At 44.0% G+C, this 21,525-nt stretch overlaps 2 protein-coding genes across 3 annotated transcripts in view; one reads left to right on the forward strand and one right to left on the reverse strand.

The window, feature by feature from the left end:
• crlf3 (cytokine receptor-like factor 3) overlaps window positions 1–3,799 on the forward strand; it is a 29,970-nt gene extending 26,171 nt beyond the window's left edge. For both annotated transcript variants that reach the window (XM_056287725.1, XM_056287726.1), the window contains exon 9: window positions 1,681–3,799. In XM_056287725.1, coding sequence (XP_056143700.1) covers window positions 1,681–1,946 — 266 coding nt within the window. In that variant the 3' untranslated portion in view covers window positions 1,947–3,799. The remainder of the gene's footprint in view (window positions 1–1,680) is intronic.
• A 1,823-nt stretch (window positions 3,800–5,622) lies between these two features.
• The window catches only part of suz12a (SUZ12 polycomb repressive complex 2 subunit a), a 29,857-nt gene continuing 13,954 nt past the window's right edge, over window positions 5,623–21,525 (reverse strand). Inside the window, exons 14-16 of the mRNA XM_056287727.1 lie at window positions 10,539–10,737; window positions 8,262–8,341; window positions 5,623–6,435 (exon numbers count right to left, since the gene is read on the reverse strand). Coding sequence (XP_056143702.1) covers window positions 6,027–6,435; window positions 8,262–8,341; window positions 10,539–10,737 — 688 coding nt within the window. The 3' untranslated portion in view covers window positions 5,623–6,026. The remainder of the gene's footprint in view (window positions 6,436–8,261; window positions 8,342–10,538; window positions 10,738–21,525) is intronic.

Raw genomic sequence — 21,525 nt, forward strand, 5'->3', positions numbered from 1 at the left:
TGCATTGTGTATACATTACAATTTGGTTTAGATACATTTTAAGCTCTCTGTGGATGAGTTGATTTGAAAACAAAATGAAAAAAGACCCAGCTTGTTCAGACCTATTCTGTTTATACCCCATTACCGTCCTTCTTAGTTTTTATGCCTTGTGGACAAATTGATCTTCAGTGCAATGCTGTTGATACAGATTCCTTTCACAACCCTTAAGATTGTTAGACAGACTTTAGACTGTTAAACAGAAAATTTTAAGTCTAAAGTCTAAGATTTTTAAACAGGATATGCTCTGACGAGTGTGTCACTCATTCAGTAACAGTAACTCACTTATTACAAACTAACCAGGGGCTATTAAGCCTCAGATAAAGGAATCTATACTATATATAGTATATATCAATACAGATACAGGAAAAAAAGTTTTGATACATTGCAATACAGGCCTGTTTCGTGCGTCGCGCACTCATCAGCTGCTAAAGTGGTGGTCGGTGTCCTTAATAATCAGCTCATGAGTGTGCGACGCACGAAACAGGCCTGTGCTGCAATGTATTAAAACTTTTTTCCCTGTATCTGTATTGATATTCCACTCCTCATTAGTTGAGCACTTACAACAACACCATTGACGGTTTTGGGAAAAAAACACTATATATATAGACACTCTTGACTATAGATACACTAATGCGTCATTTCTTTCTGAGATGTCGTTTGTTCAAGTTGAGCTTTATTATCATATGTATTTAGAATACAATGAAATTCTTGTGCTCTGCCTTAATACAAGGGACACAAGGACAAAGAATATGAGGACACGCCAACCCCCCCCCCAAAAAAACAACACCTATAGACTATGTAAACAGTGAATTCATACATTATATACACAATATACAATACACGATAACGCACCAATGTAAGGTGCATATGGGTGCATCAGCTGTTCAACAACCTGACTGCCTGTGGAAAGAAACTATTACTGACACGGGTGGTGTGTGATTTGATGCTCCGGTAACATCTTTTGGAGTTTTTTTAGATGGAAAAAGCAAGAACAGAACATGAGCGGGTTGGCTGGGGTCCTTAATGATGTTTTGGGCTTTCCTTTTGCAGCGAGTGGTGTAAATATAATGAAGTTGTGGTAGTTCCATGCCAGTGATTGTTGCTGCTGTTTTGACAGTCCTTTGCAGCAGTCTGCAGTCCTGAGTAGTCAGGTTGTCCCACCATACTGTGATACAGCCTGACAAGACTCTCTCCATGGTACTGCAATCAAAATTCACAAGAGTTTCAGTACTCATACCAAAACTCTTAAGTCATCTAAGAAAATAGTCTCTGCTGTGCCTTCTTGAGGATGCAATTGGTGTTGAGACCATGTGAGGGTGTCTGTGATGTATAAACCGAGAAATCTAAAACTGTCCACAATTTCAACAGATGACACATTGATGGAAATAGGATTGTGATTATGTCTGATCTTTCTAAAGTCAACCATTACTTTTATCTTATTGATGTTTAGAGAGATATTATCATGGCACCATATGGTTAAATCTTCCACTTCCCTCCTATAGGCCCTCTCATAACTGTCACCTATTAGTCCAATCACTGTGGTGTCATCTGTGAATTTAATGATGCTGTTGTTGGTTGCTTGGTTACGATTGTTGCTGTCCTGCTGATTTAAATATATCCCCTCCTCTTATTCTCTCCAAGGAGCGGTATTCGTCAACGGTAAAGAGATGACCAACCAGCTACCTGCCATCAGCCTTGGCTCTGCTGTGACCTTTGACATGGAGTTGGTCAGCCTATTCCCCGTCAGTAACAACAATCTGAGAGACGAGGGCAGCTTCAAACTGAGGGTGACCATTGGCTCGGGGAACCGAGAAGTAGTGTTTGATTGGCTGCTGGACCAGGCAGTGGATGCCCTTTACTTCGGCTGCTCCTTTGCCCACTCTGGCTGGAAGGTGCTGGTGTTCTGAGGGCTTTGATTGGATGTTGGTGCCGTCAGTCTTGGTGAACGATTAAAAAGGTGGATCGCCCTGTCTGCTGGGGTTTGAAAGCCCACAACCTGCCTCAGTTGCCTGAGCCTAAACAATTTTTCACAAGCACAAAAATAAATCTAAATAGGCATGGCTGGGTCTAAGCAATATAGTAACCTGTTAAATTTGACTGTACTGCTTAGACCTATAGTGCTCTTCTTGAATCTACAGGGAGGTGTGATGATGGAGGATTGGGATGTAGGTAGCCAACCAGAGTCCGTTTGTGTTGAAAAGTTAGCCAGATACTTAGCTTCTTAGTTCATGTTTGATTCCTGGCCTCCTTGGAGGCTTTGCCGTTGTTTACAGCAGTTTGTTTTTGTTTGGTTGTTTTTGTGTTTAAACATGGCTTTGAATCCCTGGCCATGTCTCTTCACACATGGAAGGGGTTTAGTCGGCCATTTATCTATGCATTGTCTTTAGGTTTGTGCACAGTGTAGATGGTTCTGTACAGATGGACAATACACCGATGAGACAGTCCTACAAACGTGTTCTGAGTTCTCATGATGAGTGTGTGAAGGGGTATGAGGTGTGCATGGTGTTTCAAAGTAAGTGGCCACCTCATCAGAGGGTTGGGCCTTGAAACACATCGGTTGGTTTTACCGTAACTGAGAATCGCAGCTCTTCAGTTCCCCTTGAGCCTCGAGTGTTTTCTTGGTCTCTCTTATCTCTCTCTTTACACTCAAGAGTGAAAAGTTGAGTAGGTTCCAGTCACCTTAGCCCGAGTCAAGTTAAAGATCTGACTCTTGATTTTTTTTATGCTTTGCCATGACAATCCCAACAATATTTAGAAAATTTAACGTGTAATTGATTAGCTGGGTGTAAAAGTTGATTATTTTTGGTGTGAATTCTGAGGAGCAGGTCAATGAGAATACAAGGGCTGATGGTTCAAGATAACTGTCAGGTCTATATAGCTGCGAGGAAAACAACCGGCGATGTTCAGCCACGTGTCACTGAAGCCAACACCTGATGTCCCCATATTGCGAAATCAGAGACGTTCCAAATGGGAAACATTTGTAAATCTAGAGCTAAATCTAGATAACTCATTCTCTCTGTCAGAAGCAGCACAACAGTTTTCTTATTCCCTGGGATCTTTTTTTTTTTTGAGATGCTTTATTGATCCCCATGGGGAAATTATGCAATTATTGGATAAACATAAACCAAAAGATGAACATTATTTCTTAGGTTTTGCTAAAATGAAAGTGCCATACATCAATGTTACAGATGTGGCAGGGTACCTTAAGTCCCATTCAGACCTGTTTATTCATTTTCTCAGACACAGCGGAATCTTCTGGAGTTTACACATACATCCGTACTATCTAGACGAATAGTTTGAGGTTTGTTGACACTGGAGGTTAATTGTCCGCCATGTGGCGATTTGGGCTCCATTTGTCTATATATATATATATATATATATATACACAGACACAGGTAGGGCTGATTCTGGATTGGACCATTTGATGGTACTCAGTTCTCCACCAGCATCACACTTTAGTTCAGTATTCTCCTGTACAGAGTATGCAGATTTTCAATCCAAACACACTTTACCAGCTAAACTCCTATCCTACTGTAGTTGGAGGTGCCAATTAGTAGACCTATAGTGTATTGGTTGGAATAGTGTACTCTTTGGTCCCCACACATGGCTGGGAACCAGACCTTGTACATCCTTCTTTATCAACTGTGAGTAGCTGCAAAAAAAAAAACCTTTTTGGTGAAATCAATGTACATGACCTCATTTTGTCTGCCTTGTCCCTCCTGACGAGGGAGAACTGATTAAATAAAGTGCTAGAATCCGCCTTTTGCTTTGTCTGTGAACTTTTCATTGTAGTGTGTAGTGAGCACAACTACGCTCCCTTTTAATTAATAATAAACGACCACATGCTTGACAATAGTACAAAACTCTTTATTTAAAATAGAAAACCATTCTCTGACTTATTTATTCTTACAAATCTCACAACTTCACGCTGGTTTTACATTGCTGTTAAGTGATTTTTTTTTTTACTCTTGACATGGCTCCTCCTATCTTGTGCAAAGCGCTGCTGGTTGTAAATGAAAGAAATCCCAGTAACCTTGAACAGCTTCCTGCCAGGCTGATGACTCCATTACAAACTGGAGCACCATGATGAACCAAAACAAAAAGTACTCTGCACATCAAGCGGACTAGTTTTCAGATCAGATTCATCAAATCACTTAACACAACAGCATCAGACATTGTGAATCAAACTGAATTGGAGTTGCACTGGGGGGAAAAAAATCTTAAAACGTTGTGCCCCTCACTTCAACATGGACTCAACGGACTGACAAAAGCTGCCAAACGGCATTCACTGTCAGGTTTCCTCAAAGAACATAAGCCTTTTTTTTTTTAAACAAATAGCCACAGAATGCACACGCCATCATCTGCAGTTGTAATAAAATGGTTGCTGTCTTCATTCGTGCTGCATTCTACCTGATTAAGCTTCGTATGAAACGAAACACAGCATCAGCATCCCGACTCAACAACCGTTTGTTCATTTTCACCGCTTTCCACTGACATTAAAGTTGTTTGTTTTGACAGTAGTGTAGCTACGATGGAGTAGATCCTATAAGCTTTGAAGGAATCTGGTTTTCCCTACCAAAAACGGGAGAAAATGGAACTGAGCTCTTTGCATTACCGATGGAAACTAACACACGAACACACAGAGACAGGGGCTTGGATATCTTCATTCTAAGAACACACCCCTCCTAACAACAGCAAGACAAGTTTTCACAAGAGACATGGGCAGAGAAATCTGCCACAAATCATCCTCTTTGGTATGTAAACTAAACAAAAACTATTTAAAAACCCTCTGACCAGCTTCCAACTTCCAAAAAAACAAAAACCCTCCATATTTCATATGAATCCTCGACACGTTCTTTTCACATTAATTTATGTACAGTTGTAGGCTAACGGCAGGGTGCAGCCATGAAAGGAAAACAAATAAGACAAAAGTGGCGCCACAAAAGAAACATGAAACTTTTTCAGCAACAGTTGATTTAGACTGTCGTCTGATTACCTACTTTGCTGTACTGGGCACGGGTGAGAGGACCTGTACAAGCTCTGGGTAAGGGGGCTATGGTTGTATTTGCTAGGTAAAGTAATGATGCATCAAGGTGTCCAAGCACTGGCAGTGGACTGCAAAGCTGAGGTCATACACAGTTTAACCAGGCGTCTGAGGTCAGCGTTTAACAGCATTCATTCTGTTCAGTGTTTGCTGGGGAATGAATCTAGCACCAGTAGAACCTGTATTGAGAATAAGTCACATTATCATGAGCAGCAAACCTTTGGTGAAAAAGGTGTGTGTGGGTGCATGTGTTTTACAGGACATATTTTAGTTTGGGATGAGGAGGACAGCAGGTACTCATCCCAGGGACAGTATCAAGAGCCTCCAGTGATGATTGACGAAGGGGGAGCACACGGTACCCACCCGTCACTTACCCATAAACTGAGGGCAAGTTTGTGGTGGAGCTGGAAACCACTGCAAACAATCTGGTTTAGTTTACAATGGCTGTAATAATACAAAAGAGAATTAAACTAAAAAGTAAAAAGTTGGAACTTTCTCTTCAGATCTTCAAGTTTTTTTGGGCATCTGACAGGCCCCTTTATATAATAACGATACAAGCCTCTAGTGTATATACACAGCAGAGAAACGTTTAAAATAGAATACGCAAGTCCTCAAGCAAGTGCTCCAGTATGTTGCTAACAAGGTCATGAGAGTTCATCTGGAAGTGAAATTTCTTCATTGGATCTGATGGGAGTTGAGATCCTTTTTATCTGACATCAAGTGAGAAAGTAAGCAACCTTATTCATAAAGAGATCCGCACACACTGCAATGGTACGTTTAATTTTCAAGTTGTACATCTTTTATTCTGACATGTAACCTCCAAAGCGCTGCTCACTAGTGAGCTCTCCAACCTTGGCTTGTTAAGATTCCTGATGCCAAACCTGCCTTCTCTGCTTCCTGGAGTCCACCAGCTAGCAAGAGTCTCTGATGACAAGCAGAAGGCTCAGAGATTCTGCCTCTTACTTAGCCTCTCTGGCATCACACCACCTCCACCATCCAACTCCTCCTTCTGTTGGACATTTTCCAACCAGTCTTTACTCATTGTGCAGCAAAAGGGGGTGTGTTTCGATGGATCGGGATCAGGATCTGGATCCAGGTCTGGCTGGGACTCTACAGCCATCTCCCAGTCCTCTTCCTCTTCCTCCCCTCCCTGCACAGCCTGCATCTTGTTTTGCATGAGGCGTAGTCGGGCCATGACCTGGTTGATGGTCAATGTGCTCACAAGGTTGAAGTCGTGCATGCTGATGAGGTGCAGCAGGAAGTTTCGACACAGGTTGTACTGGATTATGTGGGCGCCACGTTGCTCCACGAACAGCATGCACGCCTGTTTCATCTGGTTGTCTGCTATGAAGCTGGGGAAAGTAGAGAGGCGTTGCTAAAGGGGTGGTTGTGATTACTGTCCTTTACCTACCAGACTGCATTCCTGTCTCATTATCAGCTAGCTAGATAATTACCATCTGATGTGCCATTAAAGCATGGGCTAAAAAAAAACAACAAAAAAACAAAAATCACGCTAAGGAATGGAAAAAAAAATGCTGACCTCATTTAGAACCTGTCAAAAACTTCTCAAAACTGGGATTAATTTGTCCATCCATCCATTATCCGAACCGCTTATCCTACTCTCAGGGTCGTGGGGATGCTGGAGCCTATTCCGGCAGTCATTGGGTGGCTGGCGGGGAGACACCCTGGACAGGCTGCCAGGCCATCACAGGGTGCGCGCGCACACACACACACACACACACACACACACACACACACACACACACACACACACACACACACACACTCATACCTAGGGACAATTTAGTACGGCCAATTCACCTGACTTACATGTCTTTGGACTGTGGGAGGAAACCGGAGCCCCTGGAGGAAATCCACGCAGACACAGGGAGAACATGCAAACTCCACACAGAGGATGACCTGGGATGACCCACCAAGGTTGGACTACCCTGGGGCTTCGAACCCAGGACGACCCACCAAGGTTGGACTACCCCGGGGCTTGAACTCAGGACCTTCTTGCTGTGAGGTGACAGCGCTAACCACTGCGGCACCGTGCCGCCCGGATTAAGCTGTCATACCTTTTAATGAATGTGTATATCCCATAGTTTTTCTGTTCATAAGATGTGAACATTTCTACTGACATCAATGGATAAATAACTAGGCTAACCAACTATACAGTAGTCATTTAAATGGATCCCAAATGCCTTCGCTTTTTATGCCAACACTTTACTTTTAGCTTAAAAACAGGCAGACAGTAGGTAAAAATAGGTAAATTGAACTAAAAAAAAAAAAGGCAATTACTACTAGACTGATTTTACTGTTATAAACAGCAATAAGTGGGACTGGTTTGTATTTCTAAGTATATCTCGGATTAAAATATAGTTTAAAATAATTTGAATTCCTTACAAATATTAACAAGTGGGAATGGGTGGGGTTAACTAGTTTGAATGGTTAGAAATGTGCAACACGGTGTCAAATACACTAGTCGTTTAAACGAAGATCATTTTCATATTGAAGTGATGTGTTCCTTTGAAAAGTTGACTTATACAGTTCATTTGTGATAAGTGTTTTAATTTTAAGAAATCACAATTTGTGATTCTTACAAGTGGAAGTTGTTAATAAGCAATAATTCCTTAAGGAATCTCAAACGGCACATTTACAGGCACCATTACGTTGTGCCGCGTTAACATTTTAAGGGCTGCACGATGCAAATAGTCTGTTTTCCATCTGTAACTGCCCCTAAATAAACAGGCTATACAAATAACTGTCTCAGCTATTCTCTCTTAAAATGGCTATCATAGCAAATGTATATGCAAGATGAGTGACTGAGCAGATGACTTACACACCTCAAACCTGTCTAAATCACATTAATTTGGTCGCTTCGTTTTTTTTCCTAGTCCAGTAAGTTAATTGTTGTTTAAACAGAATCAATATGAAACAAAATGCTCATCCCTAACAATTAGTGCAAAGTACAAAATCTACTCTTTCAAAAATAGTAACAGGCTTTTGGGATATTCAGTATAGAAATAAGTATTATGAGCAAAAAACAATTAGACAAAATCCCAAGAGCTGTGGACACTTGCTGGAATTCAGTTTGAGGTTTGGATGATGAGGAGTTGGCTTGTTCTTTAAACTGATGCAGATTTTAAAGTGGTGGAATAAAGAGCTCTGTACATACCCATACTTCATTACATGGAGGTTCCAAAGCTTCATGATCTCCTTCTCCCCCTCATTGACATCTGTGAACTCCTCGATTTGCTGCATTGAGACAGAGCAGTAATAAGGAAGCTGGAGCCAAACACTCAGCATCCAAACAAGAGCACCTTACATATATACCGTATCAAGAATTCAAAGTCTATACTAACAGAGTTCTCTAAGAGAGGACAACCGTTACAGTGCGGGCAAAATTAGCCCAGACAGCAAAAAACATGTTTAGCTTGAAATGCAGTGTGTGCTCCAACAGTTCAGCTGTTCACTGGTTTGTCATCTCAGCTGTTTGGCTGGAATCATCTGGAGATTTTCCCAGTGTTCCTTGCAGAATGCCTCGATATGCCTCATTTGTTGTTAATATAGCTCATTAAAAACACTTGTCATCCCCAAATGACATCTCACTGTGGAGCCACAGACTTTATTCAGACCAGTACAATCATGGGAAAGCAAATTATGAGAAACTGGAGGAACCCAGGTGAGCCCTCTTTCCAGGAATGGTTCACAGAGTTGGCAAAAGTGGCATCGTACAAACAAATTTCTTTCAGCTTTAAGGTCAGGACAAAGAAATATGTGCTGAAGTGGGGAGACTACTTGGAATACATTGTTAATGTGGACAGATCTTTATGTAAAGCTCACACCATGTACATACTACTCATATATACAGCACACATACACATTCTTTGTGTCTGAGAATTAATTTGCTGCTTGTAAATTAGATTATGATGCATGTTAATGTAGGAATATAATTTTGATTTGTATGTTTTTATTATTTATTTTAGATAGATAGATAGATAGATAGATAGATAGATAGATAGATAGATAGATAGATAGAGACAGACAGACAGACAGACAGACAGACAGACAGACAGACAGACAGACAGACAGACAGACAGACAGACAGACAGACAGACAGACAGACAGACAGACAGACAGACAGACAGGATGGGTGGATGGATGGATAGATAATAGATAGATAGATAGATAATAGATAGATAGATAGATAGATAGATAGATAGATAGATAGATAGATAGATAGATAGATAGATAGATAGATAGAGATAGACAGATAGATAGATAGATAGATGGTCCCCCAGGATGAACTGCAGAGTGAGTGCGGAGAAAGAAGAGGAAGTATCATGGAAGATCAAGCCCCTCCATGGGATGTACCACCAACAGATAACGATGTAGCTGATATCGAGAAATCCTACCAATAGCTAGAAAAGGCTGAACTGAAGGACAGCACAGAGGCTCTGATCATAGCAGCACAAGAACAGGCACTCAGGACCAGATCGACTGAAGCAGGGGTCTACGACACCAGACAAGACCCAAGATGCAGGCTGTGCAAAGATGCTCCTGAGGCAGTCCAGCACTTAGTATCAGGGTATAAAATGCTTGCGTGGAAAGCGTACACTGAAAGGCATAACCAAGTGGCTGGGATAGTGTACAGGAATATCTGTACTGAATACAGACTGGAAGTCCCAAATCCAAATGGGAGACACCGCCAAAGGTGGTTGAGAATGACAGCGCTAAGATCCTGTGGGACTTAAAAGTTCCAGACTGACAAGCCACCAACCACATTGTCTGGTTGGTTAACCATACAAGGAACAAAAGACAGCAGTAGTGATCGATGTAGCAATCCTGAGCGATGGCAACATCAGGAAGAAAGAGCATGAGAAGCTGGAGAAATACCAAGGGCTGAAGGAAGAACTAGATTGGAACTGGAAGGTGAAATCCACAGTAGTCCCAGTGGTAATAAGGAGCATTAGAGGCTGTTACCTCCAAACGGAGAGAGTGGCTCCAGCAGATTCCAGGAACAACATCTGAGGTCTCTGTCCAGAAGAGTACGGTCCTAAGAACAGCTAAGATAATGCACAGAACCCTCAAACTCCAAGGCCTCTGGTAGAGGACCCGAGCTTGAGGAAGACACACACCACCCGACAATGGGTGAGCGGGAGATTTGTTTTTGTAAATTTTAGATATAGCTATATAGGATTCGTTTGATTTGTTGACCAGAATGTGACATTATTTATTTCAATAAAATACTAATAAAAAAAAAAATCACTTGTCTGTTAAGAGTGGATGACCAAATTTGTGTATAAATGTGTGCTTAGCGGGGATGCTGGAGCCTATCCCAGCAGTCATTGGGCAGCGGGCAGCATCCGGCATCCCTGCAACCCTGAGTAAGGGTAAGCAGTTTGGAAAATGAACGAATGAATGAATGAATGTGTGCTAAACTCTACTTCACCATGACAGTCTTCTCCTTGAGCCAGTCTGGATCTCTCTCATCCTCGCTGTCCACATCCATCTCCTGGGGCCGGAGAGGCACGCAGCTGTCACTGTGGAAATAGAGGCGGTTGTGGCCACTGATGTAAGTCCTCTGCTGCTCAGGATCTACATCCTCAGACTCCAGAAACTCAGACAGGCTGGATTTAGTTCTCTTGGGCCTAGATGCATGTAGGGAAAAACACACACACACACACACACACACACACACACACACACACAGAGGGAGAGAAGAGGACGTTTATTTGATGTTGAGTTAATTATTCAGTTTTACCCCTCTGTTTTCGGCAAGTCCAATCGCAAGATTTATTGCAGACTATGAGCCAGTGAGCAGCCAGATATTCTCAGCAGAAGCTCTTTGACCATTCCAAAGTTGAGTTTTGAACTAAAGATGATTTTCTTTGCCGTTGGTTGTAAATCTGTTAGAAAACGTATACATAAAAATAAAAACAAAAACAAATAACCAGGGGTCCGCGGTGGTGTAGCGGTCTAAGCATCGGCTTTGTGTCGACGCAGTTGCCCACTGGGGGCCGGGGTTCGCATCCCGGTCTCGTCAGATCCGACTATGGCCGGACTCGACGAAGCAGCAATAATTGGCAGCGCTGTCTTCGGGAGGGGGGCGGAGTCGGCTTGTGTTCGTCACATGAATGCGTCTCTGTGTGTCGGAATAGCAGTGGTTCGGCCTGGAGTCACCTTGTCACGAAAGTGGGGAGGTGTCTCCTTCGAGACTGCCGGCCAGAGAGATGCAGTTGGCGAACGCATGCAGTACGAGGGTGGGTGTTTGAATTAAAATAGGGATCGATTGGCCACTAAATTGGGAGAAAAAGGGAAAAATAAAAAGTAAAAAGTAAAATAAAAGAAATAACCAGGATCATTGTTATCTGCTCACATCTGAACGGGTACCATGCAGAATTGTATACGCCACCATAAATTTCAAGCAGATGTAGTGTCACATAAAACCAGCTGACTGACAATGCTCTATTTATATGAAAAATTAAAATGTTCTATTTTGTTCTATGTTCTATGTCATTCTTCCTGACCACCGGAGACAGTATGCAATACCTGGAAATGCATCGCGCGCATGCTAAGGAGCTTGAGCCATAATACCAATGAAGTCACACGTGTGACCCAGGTGATGCAAGCAACCTGATAAAGCGGCTTAGCACCCAACAGCAGTGTTGCCAGATTGGGCAGTTTTGCATTGCATTGATAGATGGAATTTGGGCCGGTTTTCTGTGATTTGGGCGGGTATAGTAATGTATTTCAATAACCAATATTCAATAACTTGAACAATAAACAGATTCCATGTAGTGTATATACAAATAATTGTTATTTACAAGATTCACATTTTCTCAAGATAGTATACAACTCATTTCATCATCATTGAACAAAGTGAAAGGATTTCAATAAACCAATATCAAACAACTTTAACAATATAAAACATATTTCATGTAAGTATACAGATAATTGCTATTTACAGGACTGACATTTTGTCCTCAAGACAATACACATCCTCTGCTAGGCTTTTTTGGGGATGGAGGCGGTGGCATCTTCAATAAAGCTATTCAGGCTTCTTTGCCCATGCCTTCACAAGAGACATGTTTTCATCGAGAGCTAAATCGACAACTGCAGGATCCGGAACCGAATCATGGTCGTGGTCCCTGGGATTGTTTCAGCCTCCTCATCCGGTGTGCCATCCTCCACTGCCGGTCGCTCTCTCCTCTCTCAAACCCCCAGTCTTGGAAGTGGGACGGAGAAACTGTTCCACTCAAAAAACGCTGGAACCGCTCCCTTCTTTAACAATCACCGACCGGTCACTGACTCTGGCTCACGAACATCCTTTTTTAAAATGCCGGCTACAAATGCGGGTATGGTGGCTAATGGTGACGTTGTCCCTCCAGATAGCGACAATCCATTTTCACCTGGTTTCCGCATCGGAGGGAAACGTATGAAAACTAAGTACTTGGTTGTACTTACTGGAGGCTTGGCACAATGGCACAAAACAATGTTCAGCTGTCGTGCTATCGGTACGTTAAAACTTAAACTTTTTCCTGAGACGGCGTCACCATTTAACAAAAATCATATGAACAGTATGGCTAGCGGAAGCAGTGTGGAAGTGAACAAGCTGGCAGAGATTTTACCGGAACTACGTCAGCCCCACCGTGTGCCTATCATGGCTGTATTATAGTGGAGGGTCAGGAATCAAGTCAAATTTCCTGTGCTTTATTAATGAATTTAAACAATACAGCACCTTTTATTTAATCTTAAAAACAAAAAAGCTATTAAGACCTTTAAATTACTAGACAAATTTAATATGCTGCATATAACACAAACTCTGGCATTGTAAAATGTAATCTTTTTTGTTTCTTTTTGTCTCCTTTTTATTTTTGTCTTCTATTGTCTATGTCTGTTTGTACCGTTGTATATGAAAATGTGTTCAATAAAGAATGGGAAAAAATATGTTATAGTAGATGGCACCTGTTCATTCCTATGAGAATTTCTCGCCTGGCGCATACGCCGAAAAAGTTTGTGACTTGCGGGTTACTTCACCCTTCACTAAGGCCCGCCCCCCTTAGTTACTGTTGCTAAGTCCGTCAAGCTCTACCATTATTTTACGGTTAATAAAAGTAATTACTTATCTTGGATCACACAAAGCTATGCTTGTTGATCTTTGAGGGGTTCAACTGGATTTGAGGACGTCCATATAGCTTTATCCACAGCCTACACTTCTCAGGGTTTAATTTTGGTTTTGAAAAGGGGAAAAAAACGTACAGCTCCTTCCAACCTCTTCAGGTAACGAGTGTCACTGTTACAAGTGCCCCAGGCACAACGTTTAACCACCTAACTAGCTAAAAGTCCACAAAACCAGCTCGAAAATCTGAAACTTTTGCATCGGAGTCAACGGAGCGCCGTGAAAGTGTCGGACCTCTGTCGGAGCCTGTCCTATGCTGCGCTGTGACTGGCCAGTCTGCTTTTCGGGGGCGTGGCTTAGCGAAGGGTCACTTCCGGGCACATGCGGCCCACTGAGTATGTAGTGTTACTCCCATCATGTCTCTAGGCTATGAGAACGAGCGAACCGCGTCCGGGGTCCGGCACTGCCCGTTCACGAATGCTAACAAGTGACCAATAAATGTGCCGCAAAACCAAACTCAAAATATCTTGATGTGTGAAAGAGAAGGCTCAACTTTGTGTCAGTTATTCACCTTTACCTTTCTGTTCATCCAAACAATGCTTGCAGAGTTCTAACTGAACTGCTGATAGTGACCAAAACGGGGTTTAAGAAATACCATATTTGTATAAATTCACTTTTTCTCATCTACAAATGCTAACATAAGCGATCGCTGGGCAATCGCGGTCGATGAAATGTAGTCTTGCCGCACAAACGAAAGCTGGCCTGTTTGTTCCGATATGAACAAAAACGCATGCGTTTCTGCATTCTCTTCCGGTTAACGTTGGCGCCATCTGACGTCCTGTCAGCCAAACGTCTAAGCTAAGGACACCTAGCGCTGAACCCGAAGGGCTTGCCCTGCTATTCTGCGACTGAGAAAACGAGTAGCCGCTACGTCGCAACTATCAATCCTGGGGTTCTTCAAGAGAATGTAGGAAATGAAAAATTACCCTTCTGGTTGTTTTCCAAGTGACAGATGATTACAAATGTAGAAATTGACATTAAATGGTCCGCGGTGGTGTGGCGGTCTAGTTGCCCACTGGGGACCGAGGTTCGCGCCCCGGTCTCGTCAGATCCGACTACGGCCGGACTCGATGACGCAGCAATAACTGGCGACGCTGTCTTCAGGAGGGGGGCGGAGTCGGCTTGTGTTCGTCACACGAATGCGTCTGTGTGTGTGTGTGTGTGTGTCGGAATAGCAGTGGTTCGGCCTGGATTCGCCTTGTCACGAAAGTAGCGAGGCGTCTCCTTCGAGACTGCCAGCCGGAGAGATGCAGTTGGCGAACGCATGCAGTACGAGGGTGGGTGTTTGGACTAAACCAGGGATCGGTCGGCCACTAAATTGGGAGAAAAAGGGAAAAATCTGAAATAAATGTATTTTTTTTAAAAAAGAAAAAGAAATTAACATCAAATGACATGCTCTTGCTGTTATGTCTGTACACATCGACAGTGCTGCATTTGATTTGGTGCTGTTCTATTGTGCTGGGATCGATTGGTGATACCTGCAGGCTCTGGGTTGTTTGATCGGGTCTGCCTGGTGAGTCTGTGCAGCAGTATGTAGCTAATTTGCGAGGGCTAGCTAGCTCATGCAAGTTTGGCGCGCTTCGGGACGAGATGGTTCGCGACCAGCTAATCGAACACACCAACAACGCAAAGGTGCGTGAGACTCTCCTGCTGGAAAGACGATCTGCTGCTGTCCAGAGCAATTACCATCGCACTACAGGTTGAGGAAGCAGCTGAGTGTGCTGCTGTGCTAAATACACAGCAAGTGGCCACCTCCAGTCAAGCTGCCAACGACTCCTCCCTCTACTCACGGCTGCCCCTCGGGACGCAACCCAGCCAGAGCGAGGCGGGCGCCGACTCCACTGGGGACGTCTTGCAACTGCAACGACGGCGTTCTCGGCCCCGCCCTCAACAGTCCTGTGGTAACTGTGGGTCTCGGTCTCATGTTTCAAGGGCTCAGAACTGCCCTGCCCGTGGCCAGACATGCCGTAGCTGCGGTAAGCAAAATCACTTTGCCAACGTCTGTCGATCTTCCCCGGCTGGGTCAGAGGGCCACACCCCCCAGTCTTCAACCGCCGTCATTCACAAGGTGAGCTCTGGGCCAGTGTCATTCAAATCATGCACAGTCAACATTAATGATGTATGCATCCCCCTGCTGTTGGACACTGGTGCAGGTGTGTCTCTCCTGAATGTTGATACCTACAGTCAATTTTTCGGTTCACTGCCACTGTCCGCACCCTCAGCTGTCCTCTGTGGGTATGGTGACTCCAAAATCGATCTGGTTGGCTCTCTCCAAGTGACTGTCTGCTATGGAACCAAGCTGGTGCCCAATGCAGTTTTCCATGTGGCACGCCGTGGGGCCAACCTGATGGGCCTGGACCTGTTCTCCGCTCTGGGGTTCTCCCTCTTAAGACACAAGGGGGGCAGCAATCCTGACTGTTGCCACACCTTGGCAGCAGAAGTGGCCATCGCTGTATATGGGGCTGGGCTGCCTCTCCACCTTCGCCCATCAACCTCTCCTCAACCCTGCTGTGAAATCTGTCATCCAACCACTGCGCCGCATCCCGTGAACTCTCTTTTCTCTCACTGGGGCCTCCCAAAGACCATCACCACTGACAACGGCCCTCAGCTGGTCTCTGCTGAGTTCACTGCTTATCTCGAAAGCAAGGGCATCCGTCATATACGCACTGCGTACTACCACCCCCAGGCCAATGGCGGCGTTGAACGTTTTCACCAGTCACTGAAGAACGGCCTCAGAGCACACATGGCCCAAGGGTGCTCTTTCACGCAGGCCATCCGTCACACTCTGCTGCACTATCGGGCCACACAGCACTCGACCACAGGGATCTCCCCAGCCTCTCTCATGCTAGGCCGGGAACTGTGCATGCCCCTTGACAGGCTCCGCCCCTCCACACCCCAGGCACCTCCCTCTGGGGTCAGAGCCTCAGTCACTCGTCAGCAGACGCGGATGAAGCAACGGTTTGACCAGTCAAAACGAACCAGGGTGCCAGACATCAATGTGTCAGACTGGGTCAGGGTCCGCAGGCCCCACAGGGACAATAAAATGGCTTCATACTGGTCCTCTCCTCTCCAAGTCACCTGTCAGCTGGGCCCAGCCACTTACCTCCTCAGCGATGGCACTCGGTGGCACTCAAGTCGTCTACGGAAGGTGTCAGCTCCGCCACACACAGCTGGTGACACAACCTTAGCCATTCCCTCGGCATGGCGAGACGCCCCGGGGCTTCATGCAGCTCCTACACGGGCCCCAGACATTCTTGGGCCTCAGCTTCCCCTGCCTTCTCCCTCCCCACCTCGGCCTGCCCAGCCTCAGGCCGCCCCGCAACCTGTTCGCACACGTTTACGCCCTGGCCACCTAGAGGACTTTGTGTCAACCTTTCATGTTTGAAATCCTGCTGGGGGGGGGGGGGTGTTATGTCTGCACACATCGACAGTGCTGCATTTGATTTGGTGCTGTTCTGTTGTGCTGGGATCGATTGGTGATGCCTGCAGGCTCTGGGTTGTTTGATCGGGTCTGCCTGTGATGCTGTGTCAGGCTAAATAAAGAATGCAACGTAGAGGTTGTGTCGAGCGACAGCGCTGTGCCCTGACGTGATTTCTAAATACAATACTTGCGTTGTTGTCACTCACGTGGCATTGTCGATGTTGCCAATGTTACTTCTTATGAGAAGGTTCTTTACAACTACGGCAAATTTCTTGAAAAATAGGGTTGCAAAGTGTTTTGTTAAGTGTTTTGGCTGTCTGGCCTATCTTTAGTAGAGTAACTTTAGGCCTGTCTGAGGTGAACACTGAACAGAGACTTTTCTTACCTCTCTGCAGAGGTAAGAGATGTTTTAACAGTTTTCTTCACCTCTTCCCCTCTTCTACTTCTTCTGATCCCAACTCGCCCACACATGACGGATATTGAAATACAAGTGTGCTTTATCTGCTGCAAAAGCAGCGTATCTCTCTCACTTAATCAATATTAATAAACATAACCCCAGATTTCTCTTTGAAACTGTATCTAAACCTAATAAAAACCAACCATCTATTAGCTGCTCACCATTCACAGCCCATGAGTTTCTAGACTTTTTCTGCAATAAGGTTGATGAGCTCATAAACAAAATTAGCTCTTCAACTCCAGCTACTCCTGCAGACCCCATCTTACCAAATTCATATCTATACAATGAGTCACTAATAGTCCCTGTTATTACAGCTTTTGAGACTATCTTTCGTGATACTTCGACTAAGCTCATGTCAGCTTCTAAACCAACTACTTGCCTACTTGACCCCTTACCAGCAAAACTTTTTAAAGACCTCTGGCCTTTCCTGGGACCTACAACGCTACATTGTTAATTTATCACTTACTACCTGGCACAGCAGTTTTAAGACAGCTGCGATTAAACCTCTACTTTTAAAAAAAATACACCTCGATCCAGGGTCTTTTAATAAGTATCGACCAGTCTCTTATCTTCCATTCTTTTCTAAAAGTACTAGAGTTGTCTATCAACAACATTTGACCCATATAGAAGAAAACCATATACTACATGAACCTTTTCAATCGGCTTTCAGGACCTGTCACTCCACTGAAACTGCTCTGACCAGAGTGGTGAACGATCTTTTACTAGCTATGGACTCTTGATTCCATTTCTGTGCATCTACTGATGGACTTCAGTGCAGCCTTTGACACCGTTCATCACTGTATACTATTAGACAGATTAAATTGTAATTTTGGTGTCGCTGTTTTAGCTCTGTCTTGGCTTAAGCCCTACTTATCAGGAAGAACACATTGTGTCTGCTATAGTAATATCACATCAAAATTCTGATGTTAAATATGGTGTACCTCAGGGCTTGGTTCTTGGCCCTCTACTTTTCTCTCTATATTTCACCTCTTGGCCAAATTATACAAAGTTATGGAAAACATTTCCATTGCTATGCTGATGATACTCAGCTGTATGTGCCTATAAGGCCTGATGATCATGCTCGAATGACTAATTTAGAGTCCTGCTTGGCTGCTGTGAAAAACTTTCTGCTTTTAAATTCAGACAAAACTGAGATGATGGTCATTGGCCCTGCTAGACAGACACCAGTTTGATTTAAGTAATGATAACAATTGACAACTCTGTGATTTTACAAAGTGTGGCAGCCAAAAAGCTAGTGTTATGGTTTGATCCCAGCCTTTCCTTTGATAAGCACATTAAAGAAATTACTTATAAGATCCTAAATGGGCTTGCCCCCATCTTACCTGTCTGATCTCCTTAAACCGTACATTCCATCTCAAGCTATTCGCTCTCAAAATACAGGACTCCTGCGTGTACCCAAAGTTAAAAAGAAGTCAGCTGGCGGCAGGGCCTTTTCCTATCTGGCCCCGTTCTTGTTGAATAACCTGCCTGCTGCCATCACACGGGGTCTGTTGAGTCCTTTAAATTCAAACTTAAAAAACTCATCATTTTGCCTTGGCCTACAATTAGTTGCCTTAAAGTTGAGTGCTTAACAACCTGTACTGCATGGCGGGCCGATTTCCATCTCAATGAATTTACCAAGCACTATTCTGCCAACGAGATTATTGCGTATAGATTATTGACTACTGCAAACTGTTCTCTTCTCTCTCTCTCTGAATGTCTTCTCCTTTCTCTTCTTCTGTGTGTGTGAATGGTGTGATGTGAGTTTCCGTTGCGTGCATGTTAAGTCTGTCCTCCTCCCAGGTCTCCATGGTGATGGTGGTCGCCACCTGGACACTGCTTGTCATCCCCCTCGTCACGTTTTCTTTTTAAATATATCTTATGAATCCATGTAATTTTGTTATCCTGCCTGTAACTAATGTGTGTGTGTTTTTTTTTGTCTACATGGTAATGCTGGTCGCATGGCTCAGGTCCTGGGCTGTTCCAGTGGCATCTGGACACTGCTTGGGTGATGGTGGTCGCATGGTTCATGTCCTGGGCTATTCTGGTGACATCTGGACACTGCTTGGCATCCTCCTCATCATATTCTTCATATTTTATAATTCCATTATCTGTTATCCTCTTCAATATTGTATTCTGTAAACTGTGTACACACAACATCCACTGCACATTGTCCATCTTGGGAGAGAGATCCCTCCTCTGTTGCTCTCCCTGAGGTTTCTTCCTATTTTTTCTCCCTGTTAAAGGATTTTTTTTAGGGAGTTGTTCCTTATCCGATGCAAGGGTCAAAGGACAAAATGTTGTGTTGCTGTAAAGCCCACTGAGGCAAATTTGTACTTTGTGATATTGGGCTATACAAATAAAATTGACTTGACACTGCGGCAGCACTTTCTCTTCTGTGGGCCAGGGGCATGCTGATTCTTTTTTACTTGGACGATTGGTTGATATGTGCTTCGACCCAGGAGCAGGCAATTTGCAACACAACAACTCTTTTGGCCCATATGACCCAGCTGGGGCTCACTATGAATTTTGCAGAGTTCTTTAGTTCCCAGTCAGTGAGTTGTGTTCATTGGCGTTGCCCTCGATTCAGTGTTAATGAGGGGCCTCTCCCTCTCCCCAGAGGGTGGATGACATTCTCAGCCTCATGTTTCATTTTCAGAGAAGCACAAGGCTAACATGCAGCCTATTCCTCCAGTTGCTGGGCAAATTGACAGCGGCAACGGAAGTCATCCCTCTAGGATGCCTGTACAATATGAGGAAAATCTGCAATGTGCAGTAACATTTTTTAATATGCGATGATGATATGACTTGCGATAAATTAACAAATATTGAAGTGTGTACATATTAGGTAGTCCACACACGATGTTTTCTCAGGGGAAGTAGGCTGTCTGTAGACATTGCGTTTTAGTTAAAAGCCTTAATCCAAGCAGTGTACAGTGAAGATTATGTAGGGCTCTGTCATTCGATTGGACCAAAGATCATTAATACACTTTTCTTGTGTGTATTTATTATTTCCATTCCTGTCCACGTCATGCTTTAAGTCAATGGAAAGAAGGTCCGTTATTCGCTGAATTTCTGTGTGCTGAAATCTGTGAAATGTGAATATGAATCAATGTCGTTGTACAGGTCCAGCAGATTTAATCTGTCGCACAGAGCTCATTGCCTACACAAACTGTGTCGTCCTTCATTTTCTTCATTTTGCAGCACGTTTTCCACTTGCTCAAACCGAAAAGCCATGTTAGTGTTTTTTTTTTTACAGCAGATGTTGATCCTACTTAAGTGTTACATTAAGTTTTAAGATATAACTTAAGTCTACGTTGAACACATGCGATTTGGTGCAATGGTATAACTTTTAGTTGTTTGTAAACTCAAACATAGTGCTGATACGTTGGAACTAGGTAAAGATCGAACTTAAGCTCTGCTGATGCAACCAGCTACATGTGTACATCTGATAGGTCAAATGTTCGCATGCTGAGAGTGAATGCATGGCGCTTGTAAATAAAATGAGTTCTTAGTCATCACATTTCTGGCAGTCTTTTGCGATGTATTTACTGCGCATATTCATAATGTGCATATTCATATTGCGATGACGATGAAAACGCGATTTATCCATCACCATTACTCTAGTGCTAATTTCACTGTGCCCCTTGCAGATCTGGATCAAAGGTCTGGGCCTTGAGACTAGGAAGCACCAAAAGCAGGATGGTCTCAAGCCAGTGCCCTTGGTCTCTAGAATCCTGGAGAAACAAGGCTTATCTGTGCCACGCTGTTCCCTTGGGCTCACTTCCCTCCCGGGGCTGTGTGGAACCACGGGGCAGTCAGGGGGACCCAGAGTCCTCAATAGAAGGTCCAACACATAAATTTACTGCATGCAGTACACTTAGCCCTCAGACATTTTCTTCCTTTATCAGAAGGAAAATGTGTCCTTGTTCAGACAAAACTTCAACAGTTTATCATGTGAACCATCAGGGGGACACCAAATCCAGTCAGTCCCAGCAGGAGGCTCATAGACACCTTCAGTGGGCCTCACCTTGCCTTGCAAGTCTCAGGGCAATGCAATGGGAGTGTCATTGCCAGGTGTGCAGAACAAGGCCGCAGACATGCTTTCCCGATAAAATCCCCCTCCAGGCAAGTGGAGACTGAACCCGATGGTGGTTAGGATGATCTGGGAGAGGTTCGACAGAGCGGAATTCAACCCGTGTTCTTCAGAAACGGACATACTGTCCAATGTGGTTCTCCCCCTCTGAACCAACTAGTTCATTGGGGCAGGATGCACTGACACATCCCTGGCCAGACTGGTTCCTTTATGCCTTCCCTCCGCTTCCACTACTCAAACTTCCACAGAGTAGACAGATGCAACCACACAGTGCTGCTGGTGG

This window comes from Lampris incognitus, chromosome 10 (assembly GCF_029633865.1).
Source record: "Lampris incognitus isolate fLamInc1 chromosome 10, fLamInc1.hap2, whole genome shotgun sequence".
Taxonomy (NCBI): Eukaryota; Metazoa; Chordata; class Actinopteri; order Lampriformes; family Lampridae; genus Lampris; species Lampris incognitus.